This window comes from Tachysurus fulvidraco, chromosome 21, assembly GCF_022655615.1.
Source record: "Tachysurus fulvidraco isolate hzauxx_2018 chromosome 21, HZAU_PFXX_2.0, whole genome shotgun sequence".
NCBI lineage: Eukaryota > Metazoa > Chordata > Actinopteri > Siluriformes > Bagridae > Tachysurus > Tachysurus fulvidraco.
This window is the reverse complement of record NC_062538.1, coordinates 21280404-21290403: the sequence shown is the minus strand read 5'-3', so window position 1 is coordinate 21290403 and position 10000 is coordinate 21280404. Positions and strand designations below refer to the sequence as shown.

The window sequence follows — 10000 nt, the reverse complement described above, 5'->3', positions numbered from 1 at the left end:
TGTGTGAGGGTGTGAGTGAGTGAGAAAAGCTTTGAGTAGAAAGAAGTGATGGGTGTTGGGTAAGAATGGAGGAACAGGAGGAACAGGAGGAACAGGAGGGGGAGCCCGGAGCCCCAGATCAATACTTCACCACAAAACATGATCAGCAATGATGTTTCCTTGATGAGTGAAACCTCCACATAATAGTCCAGACACACACACACACACACACACACACACACACACACACACACACACACTTCTACTGGCATAATACAGGTCAGTGTAGACCTCTAGATGAACACACACACCTACACACAGAGGGGTTTTACTACCCGACTCTTCATCATAAAGGCCTCGTCTCGGCTCAGGCTCGTGGTATCACATCACCACCATGTGATTGGGACAAGCACTCTCAGGAGCAGCGTGAGTGTGTGAGAGCGAGTAAAAAGGACTTGGTAAATGCATTATGTTACAGCCTTGCACTTAGCTGTGTCATATTGTGCATATGCGGATGTTCTTAATGTGCAGGCCGGGCACTTGAGACGACGCTGGGAAAGAGAGCCGGGAGAAAACGAAAGACATAAGACATGAGGAGAGAGGAAAGAAAAGAAGAGATGCGCTAGGTATAGGAATAAAACTCAGTGTTGTGCTGTTGTAGGGAAAAAACACAACGCGTTTCTCTCTCTCTCTCTCTCTCTCTCTCTCTCTCTCTCTCACACACACACACACACACACACACACACACACACACACACACACACACACACACACACACACACATCATAAGAGCCAGAGCTTGTCGGTGTGTCAGCTTTCTAAGGCCACCAGTCTCTAATCCCGCATGTGCTTTGGCAGCAGAACGAAACATCACCTGATCTCTCGGAGCGGCCCGAGGAGGAGAGCGAGGCAGCCATCGCTCACACATTTCTCACTAATCACCCGGATAACGGGAAGTCTGAAGGTTCGTCCTGAGGGATGGTGGATCGTGCGCACGCTCGGACACGTGACGATGTCAGCCGTTCAAAGGTTTGTTTGGGAACGGAGGGAGTTTATCGCCAGAGATTCGTCCAATCACAGACTTTGTGCTGTGATGTAATAACGCAGCTGGTGATTAAATCTTGTGTAAGAGCAGGAAAATAAGACAAGAAGGGGTTAAAGGGGTTAAAAAACAGCAGATCTAATCAGGCTTGGGCTCGACAAACACCAAACATCACTATGTGCAAACACTACATGAAACTCAAGCACTTTTTTAGCGTTTTATTATCTCTAGTAGATTAGATCGTTTTCTTTCCCTTCGGTATTCCACAACGTTTATTCCACTACGTCACATGGTTTCAGAGAAAAGCTTTTTTTCCATTTAAATAAATAAATAAATAAATAAATAAATAAATAAATAAATAGATCTGATGACCGACCGATATGTAAATCAATCGTCTTTGTTACTTCTAAAAAGGTTCCTCCGACATCATTACAAACAATTACAGCTAAAGGCATTATTACTCTATTTAATACCAAAATCTCATCTTTATCACGATAATTCTGCACTTTTAGGATAAGAAAATGAAAAGATAAAGTAAAAAAAAGCCTTTATACCGTTTAACTCTTAGATTCTCTCCGTACATTCCTTCAGATATCTGACTAACCATATAACTTGGACGCTTAAGGATTTTAAATAATGAATGAATTGATTTACTTATGTAATGAAAGTAACGCATTTATTTATATGTATAAAGGAATAAATATTCAAATCTAAAGAAATCTGTAAAGGAAAAATTCATTTTTTTGCAATTTAAAAAAAAAGAAAGGAAATCAGAAATCAGTTGAAAAAAAAAATAATATAAAAAATTTAAAAAGAATAATACATATGATATATATCTTATAATAATATAATAATATTTTAGGTTAATAAAATAAAAATGAACAGATCTTTATGTCTGTAATATCTTATAATTGTGTATAGTGATTTTATGGATCCAGGTATCTACTGTATAGCTTATAGTCATATCCCCAGGACTACGGTGAATTTTAAACAAATATTGTACTTAGAGATGAAGAAACAAACAAACAAACAAATAAAAATATAAACTTATTATTTCATGGTTTATCTAACACCGGATCCATTGGATCAACTGATCATGATGAAACTTTTATTTCAGTTTTTGTAGATTCACACGTTTAATGGCGAGTGATTCAGAGTCGTTCTGCAGATCTCATGCGTTCATAACTCTAGAGAGGTAGAAGTGTGGTGACCTGTGACCTTCTGAGCAGTCCAGGTCATCCTAAAACCGCTGATATGTCTGTACTGTCATCTTTACGTGACTGTCTTATAAAGCTGATATTACATGTCCTTATTACAGACCCATAAAAGGCAGCACGGAGCAGCGGAGTAAAGTGAGATGACGGCTGCAGACTGACGGCACTGAGACGCCGACACACTCTTATTAGCTGCAGAGAGCAGAAGGCTGAGAAAAACTCGGCCTGATGTAAGGGAGAGAAAGACTCGCGTCTCTAAGCACATCTCCTCTGATAAAATCCTCCTTTGGATCGAGCTCTCTAGTCTGTTTGCTGACAGCAAACAAGGTTGTTTTTTTGTTTTTGTTTTTTTTTTTAAAATTAGCTGATCGACCAAAACTTTGCACTTTGCTCCTGTCCGGCGTGCGTGGACAAATACGCAGCTATCACGAGACAATTCAGAACTGCAACGTTTGACCAGGTTCACGAGATAAACAAACAAAAAAAAAGATTGTGCTTCGTCTTCATTGATCGTGTAAATCCGAACTTTATTTTTAGTTTCGCAGTTGAATGATATAATATTTGGGATAATAATTAGGAATTAAAATATTAAATAATAATAATATGGATAATAATTAGGAATTAAAATATTAAATAATAATATTTAGGATAATAATTAGGGAGTTAAATATTAAATAATAATATGTAGGATAATAATTAGGGAGTTAAATATTAAATAATAATATTTAGGATAATAATTTTGGAGTAAAATATTAAATAATAATATTTAGGATAATAATTAGGAAGTAAAATATTAAATAATAATATTTAGGATAATAATTATGGAGTTAAATATTAAATAATAATATTTAGGATAATAATTAGGGAGTAAAATATTAAATAATAATATTTAGGATAATAATTGTGGAGTTAAATATTAAATAATAATATTTAGGATAATAATTAGGGAGTTAAAAAGTCTGATGTCGAAGAAAAGTAAATTGCATATTTACATATAATAATTCCATTTATAAAATATGAAAAGTATTTGCATAGAATTCTGCATTTATTTTTCTTTATTAAAAACTTAAATCTCTCAGCCTTTGCAGTTTATTAGTCAAACTACTGATCGATTCTGACTAATAATAATAGCACTGACTGCTATTTTATAAACACAAATATATTCAAATAATTCAAACTATACTTTCATCCTTAAATTGATCAACCTACGTCTTTTCCATCGATCGGTCTGACACGCTTTTATCCTTTATATTTAACTTTTTTTTCTTAGCTGATTTAATAAACGTCACAGACTGTAATATTACAGAACTACATTTTATCTTTTATTTTCACATCATTACATTTAGCAGACTGATGCTCAAACTCTGCTTTTATCCTTCTTTTTTAAACTTAACCCGCTTAGATTTCAGTCAATTTTCATAACTGATGCTTTCATCCTTTTTTTTAAATATTATAACCCTAAACCTGTTCAAATTTACAGTCTTATTCCAATGATGCTTTTATCCTTCACTTTTAAACACGTATCTATTAAATTGACCAGGCTGACATTCATATTATGCTTTTATCCTCTGATTTTTACACGTAATTCGTTATTCTTTGATTTTTTTACCGAACTAAACATTTCGAAATGCTAAAGATGTACCGCGTATAACTATATTAATTTTTACATACTACTAAAGATATAAACGATTCACATAAACTGTAGGTTTCTAATAATATCGGCACGTTCGTAGAAATGTTAATTAGAACCGAATTTGTGTGAAAACCCTTTTTTTAAAAAAAAACCCAAAAACACACACTTTCATAAAAAACACCGTAGACGTTAAGTGCTAATGAGCTTCATCAGGTTAGAGACCACAGAGAGAACATCCTCTATACAGAGCAGACAAATATTCATTCATTTGGAAACCAGATCCAACCTAAATCCTTTCTTATGGTCTGGTCATTTCCTTATTTTATTAGGATTCAAATCTGTTTTGAAGACGTTATCCTCCGAATTATTCGCACGAAGCTTGTTTCTTACTCAGACTTGTGTGACGCTGGATTTCTTTGATCTCTGAGCTCTTTCGAATGTCGGAAACGTTCCGTTTTTTTTTTTTTTCAAAACCGTGATTCGTCTGTTTTGGAGCGTCGGTCCCTATGTGCTATTTCAAAACTCATCTGTAAAGGGCTCGGGGAAAAAAATCCATTATGGTCATTAACGGTGAACGGATCCTCTTAGATCCTTCGGATTGGAATGAGACGGCATACGTGTGAAGGTCACGCGAGATGGTTTTACGGCCGATTCTATTTCCTGCCGTCGCCGTCGCTATCGTCTGGACGCTCTACGGTGAAATTATAAACAAAGAGTCATCAAACCACACGTCACCCATAGCGTTCCCAGTTCTCCCAGAGGTCACCAGTCTCTCCTGTTTCTCAAGCTTATGATTCGTTTGAATTTCCTTCAAATCTCATGTGAGAATGGCCAAGGTTAGAGATTTTAGTAACTACTAAACGTAAGATGGATTTGGCCTTGGATTATTATTAGTTTTATTAAAACCTCACTAGATTGCTTCAATCGATGACACTCGTTTTTTTCTTCTGAAGCACCCAAGAAAGACCTCGAACGATTCCATGAAACTATCGTAGTATCATCAAACCCAAAGCACAGACACCAGAGTAAAGAGCTACAACGAGCGGATTTTCTCCATGCAGTCAGACGGAGCTCTGAAAAACTCCCATCTGTCGGCTTTACCGGAAGAAGTCCAGGATCCGGTTCCAGATCAATGCAGTCCACACATTTATGTTATTGTTGCCAACATTAATGCCCTTTTAATCTTTAGGAGATTACCCCTCATCGATCCGCAGGCGTTCAACTACATCAGATTTGTTTGAGAAAACCGTGTCATAACTAGCCGAGATTGAAAGCCGACACAGAAACGATAACGATAAACCCGGAAGTGTTTTTTTCCCCGTTCGGATTTCAGCTCCAGAGCCGTCAGCCTTCCTTTAACTTTTTCATCTTTTAAATTTACATTAAGGATTTTTAGCTTAATGTACGAAATACTAACGTTTTTAAGGCCGAGTATCGCAGTGACTAGCATAAACTCTTAGCATAAATAAAGAAGTTGTTATGTTGGTATACTAAACTACACCAGTCCTAACCTTCTCCCACCTTCTGTACTTTCTGTATCTTTTACATAGAAAATTGTATAAAGTTTAACTTTTTAAACATAATTACAGCCCTTTCCTGTGCATAAGAGTGTGACTAGCCATGCTAGCAACCTAAATCGATTCGTTCTTACGATCTCATTCTGTTTTCACATTATAGAGTCACTAAAACCTGGCTTATTGAATCATTCAGAAACTTCTAATTAGACTAGAATAATCTGAAGAAAATGCATGCTAACGATGTAAACCGATCGATCCGAACGTCGGTTTGATCTCAGTTTCATACTTTCATACATACGTTTCATTCATATTTAGCTGTATCGTAGACAAACGAGTTTGATTTATATAATTATTTAGTATGTAGTATGTGGGCTATTCACTGTACTTAGTAGCAAACATTTTATTATGGTTGTTAACTTGCTTAAGAATCTATTTTTATGTGTCGATTCCCCCGGATTCTATTGTTTTGTTTTGGGTTTTTGTCTTTTCTTTTTGTCTTTTTTTTTTCGTACACAGAGGAACCTGACAATACCACATTAGAGGCAAAATGTCCAGTCTTGAATGAATAGCTAGAGAGCTCATAGATTCCCAGCAGGACATAGACACTCGCTATAAGAGGTCATTCAACATTTTATGTCTGAGGTGTTAGATAAACGCTGGCGATTTTTTTTTGCCGTGTCCGTGATAAGATTTCTAATCTAATCTAAAGAGATCTAATCACATTTTTTTTCGCGTACTGCGTTTTTCCGTCTCTCTTTCATTTTCTATCGTTGGATATCACTTTACACTATTAAAAAAAAGATTTCGAAAATAGTGCAATGACCAGAAAGCGCACAGGGTTCACATTTTGCACATTTTGCCCGGTTAAAAACCCCAAGAACGTGTGTTTTTGTGCGGGGTCACGCGGAGAGCTCTATCAATAATTCATCGGGCCGCAGCAGCTTCTGCTGCTTCTTTTCAATTCCCCCTGCCTGCCTTTCGTCCATCACATAATACCCTCAACCCCCCCTTCTAACCCCACAACCCTTTAAAAAAAGAAAGAAAGCACCAGACTCCCACCGCCATCTGCAAAACCAAGATTACAAAATGCATCTCCAAATCACATTTAAAGAAACCCGCCGTGGTTAATGGATTAAGATTTAGTATAATTATTATTATTATTATTATTATTATTTCTACCAATAATAATCTTATCATGGTAACGTCTGGGTGTCCACTGCATCTCGGTGGACGTCTCTAGACTGGCCCTTTTACCATGTCCGTCACTGCAAATACCACTTAATTATCTATTGCTGTTAGGCCCATATTCAAAGAATCGATTCAAGCCATAGCCAATACGCGCGGGTAAACGGGTGTGTGTGTGTGTGTGTGTGTGTGTGTGTGTGTGTGTGTGTGTGTGTGTGTGTGTGTGTGTGTGTGTGTGTGTGTGTGTTTTGGTATGTCGTTTGTCTACTCTGATTTTTTTGCCCTTCAAAACTGACGGAAAATGTATGTGATCTATACATCAAAATAATATATACGCTTTATAACAGCGGTCATTAAGCATAAATAGCACAGAACAGAAAAGTGTAGCAAAAATGCTGCGGAGTTATAACGCACGAATCCAAACCCAAAGAACACTGACTAGCCAACACACCTATTCGGGATCACTGTGATGACAACCGTCGAGTAATTCAGACAATTCACATCACTAGACTAAAATTATGGGGGGAAATTAGGGTTGAAAATTAAACACGCCTGAAATAATCATTTTAAAAATCGAGAAACCAGCTGTGAAAACATATTAGAAATTCGCAGTGATTACGGTTTATACATTCCAGTGTTTTCTTCAGATGAACAAAGGAAAAGAGTGTCGTGGATGTGGTGGGTCTATCGCTAGAGGGGGCAACAACCTTGTTGTAAAGGACAGCGAGAGAGAGAGAGAGAGAGAGAGAGAGAGAGAGAGAGAGAGAGAGAGAGAGAGAGAGAGAGAGAGAGAGAGAGAGCCCTTGTGCACATCAGTCCTTCCAATCAACAACACTATAAACCTCTTCATCCTCCCTTACACAAAAATACACATGATGCACACTTTTTATAGACCGGTTCAGAAACACACTCATTCTGCTAGAACTTCAGAACAGAGCAGTCAAAATTTCATATTGGATTTTTTACTTCATCTGATTTAGCAAAGCAATTTCTATTAAAAAAAAAAAAAAAAAAAAAACCGCGAACAATGGAAAGACGCATTTCTGTAAACCGGCATGAACACGGTTATAACAACATGACACTATTGTGTGTGTGTGTGTGTGTGTGTGTGTGTGTGTGTGTGTGTGTGTGTGTGTGTGTGTGTGTGTGTGTGTGTGTGTGTGTGTGTGTGTGTGTGTGTGTGTGAGTTTAAATGTCGCGTCATATTTTAGAGTTTCACTTAAATCGCGAGTCCCTTTTTAAAGTTAGAGAAGCGCAAAATTTCAGAAAACGTCAGACAAAAATCAGAAAAAAAGCACCAATTATAGAAATCAAAATACAGTGTCAAATCAAATAAAAAAACAAAACAAGACAGATTTGATAAAATAATTGGTTCGTATATATGTATATATTTTGTTTTTAAAAACCTCCCATATATTTCTATAAGCATTTCAATAAGGTGAGCCGGTGAGTTCTGTCAAATTAGTAAACATTATGAAACGCTTTTTTTTCTTGTCAATCAATATTGATCGTAATTATCGACCAGTAAAGGTGAATTTGAGAAATAAAAAGATAAATAACGCGATTTTACGCGACTGTTGTATACTTGATTTTGTTTTGTCCTTACTTATGATGATATTATTATTATTATTATTATTATTATTATTATTATTATTATTATTATTATTATTATTATTCAATCGTTACATTAACCTAGAGAGGGAAATATGTTTTGTAAACAAAGAAGGTGAAGAAGTAAAAAGAAGAAGAAAGAGATAAATGCCTTTGTTTATTTTTACCTGCAAGCCTAAGCGCGGACATCCTCTGAAACTCGGGCTCCTGCAGCCACTTCCACATGCGACGGAAGGTCTCCCGGCCAGATTTAAGTTTACTCCACGGCTTGGGGTTGCGCAGCAGGTCGGACAACGTGCCTTGCGAGCGGCATAACACTCGCTGAGCGAAAATGGCCTGCGGGATACTGTAGCGCTTCAGCTCTGCTGTAATGCGCTGCGCCACTTCCTTGGTGTTGATCTCCTCGAGCTGCTGCTGGTGCTGCTGCTGATGGTGCTGCGCCCCCGCGCCGCCGTTACCGGAGGAGGAGGAGGAGGAAGAGGAGGAGGGCGGCCTGTCCCGGCCGGACGCCGCCAGCACGGGCGCATGGGGGTGTGGGTGATGCACCGCGGCGCCGGGGTGCATGCCGTTTAGATGCGGGGGCATCATAGTCGTCACGGGACCGCCGAGGCTCCGGGACAGGTGTTGCTGGTCCCCACGGGCCAGCATGGCTGCGTGCGCGTCAAAGTTGGAGCCCAGCATTTTATCGTGGCCGGCGCCGGTGTTGCCGCCGTAGCCGTGCAGGCTCTGCTGCGCGCCGTGCACCGACCCTAAACCGTTACCGAGTGGGCTTAGGCTCGGCGCCACGCCGCTCATGTCCTTATGGTACGCACTGTAAAGATTGTTCATACCCGGCAGAGCCCGGTCGTCCCGCATCAGCGTGAAACTCCCGCTCACGTTGCCCGAGAGCCGCTGGTGGTGGTGATGGTGGTGATGATGGTGGTGGTGATGGTGAGGATGGTGGAACTTGTCCGATACGGTGGAAATGGGCGGTAAAGGTTGCAAAGGGGTCAGCGTGGTATAGGTGCCGCTCATGCCCATACCGGGGGGCGACGTGTCGCACGGCACGCTCATGCTCATCCCGTGATGGAGCGGTAGAGACAGCTCGGCTCGGTACTCTCCCGCACCATCCAGGATGGTCGCCATGCCGGACACCATCGCCGAGCGCGACGCCAGATCCTGGTGTATCCGCAACGACGAAGTGGAAGTGGTGGTGTTACTGCTGCGTGCGTGATGCGGGCTGTGGTCGCTCAGCAGCTCGTGCTCATGGCCGCTCGCGCTCAGCGCGCCGTGCAGGCCGCCCATGCCGTCCATTGTCATCTCCGGGTTCATGGCGAAAGCATCCAGATCCTCCTTGACCAGGCATCGATAGGCGTTATAGGCAGTCTTCATTCAGTCCATTGATGTATATAATGCTTCTTTTTTTGTTTGTCTCTGTGCAGAGGAATGATTTTGTTATCCTTTTCTCCCTTTTTTCCTTAAGGCCTTTCGGTTATTTATCTCCTTTTATAAATAAAAATAAACAATATCTCCGATGTATCTCAGACGGGCCAGCGCTGATTTCTCCCCATGTCCGACCCTCTCCTCCTCCTGCGGATTCTGCTCCAGCAGCTGGATTTGTGCAGGACGCGATTTGCTCTACTTAGTTTTGCTGCAGCCAACCCTGATGAAATGGGCGGGGTTTGCTGTATTTTGCTCTTTTTCTCTCTCTCTCTGACGGACATGTTTAAACAACCAATCATATTGTAGGGTTAGGATGAAAGGTCCACCCTTTCTTGGTAAGTTGTCCAATCGCAGTGAGCGCTGAGCTTGCGTGGATATTTGTAAGACAGTTGCTGCG

General features: G+C 39.8%; 1 protein-coding gene across 2 annotated transcripts in view; it reads right to left on the bottom strand.

Moving 5' to 3' along the window:
• onecut2 (one cut homeobox 2) overlaps positions 1-9857 on the bottom strand; it is a 19393-nt gene extending 9536 nt beyond the window's left edge. Inside the window, exon 1 of one of the 2 annotated variants that reach the window (XM_027158753.2) lies at positions 8349-9857. In XM_027158753.2, coding sequence (XP_027014554.1) covers positions 8349-9552 — 1204 coding nt within the window. In that variant the 5' untranslated portion in view covers positions 9553-9857. The remainder of the gene's footprint in view (positions 1-8348) is intronic. The other variant, XM_027158754.2, reaches the window with a different exon arrangement.
• Between the last annotated feature and the right edge of the window lie 143 nt (positions 9858-10000).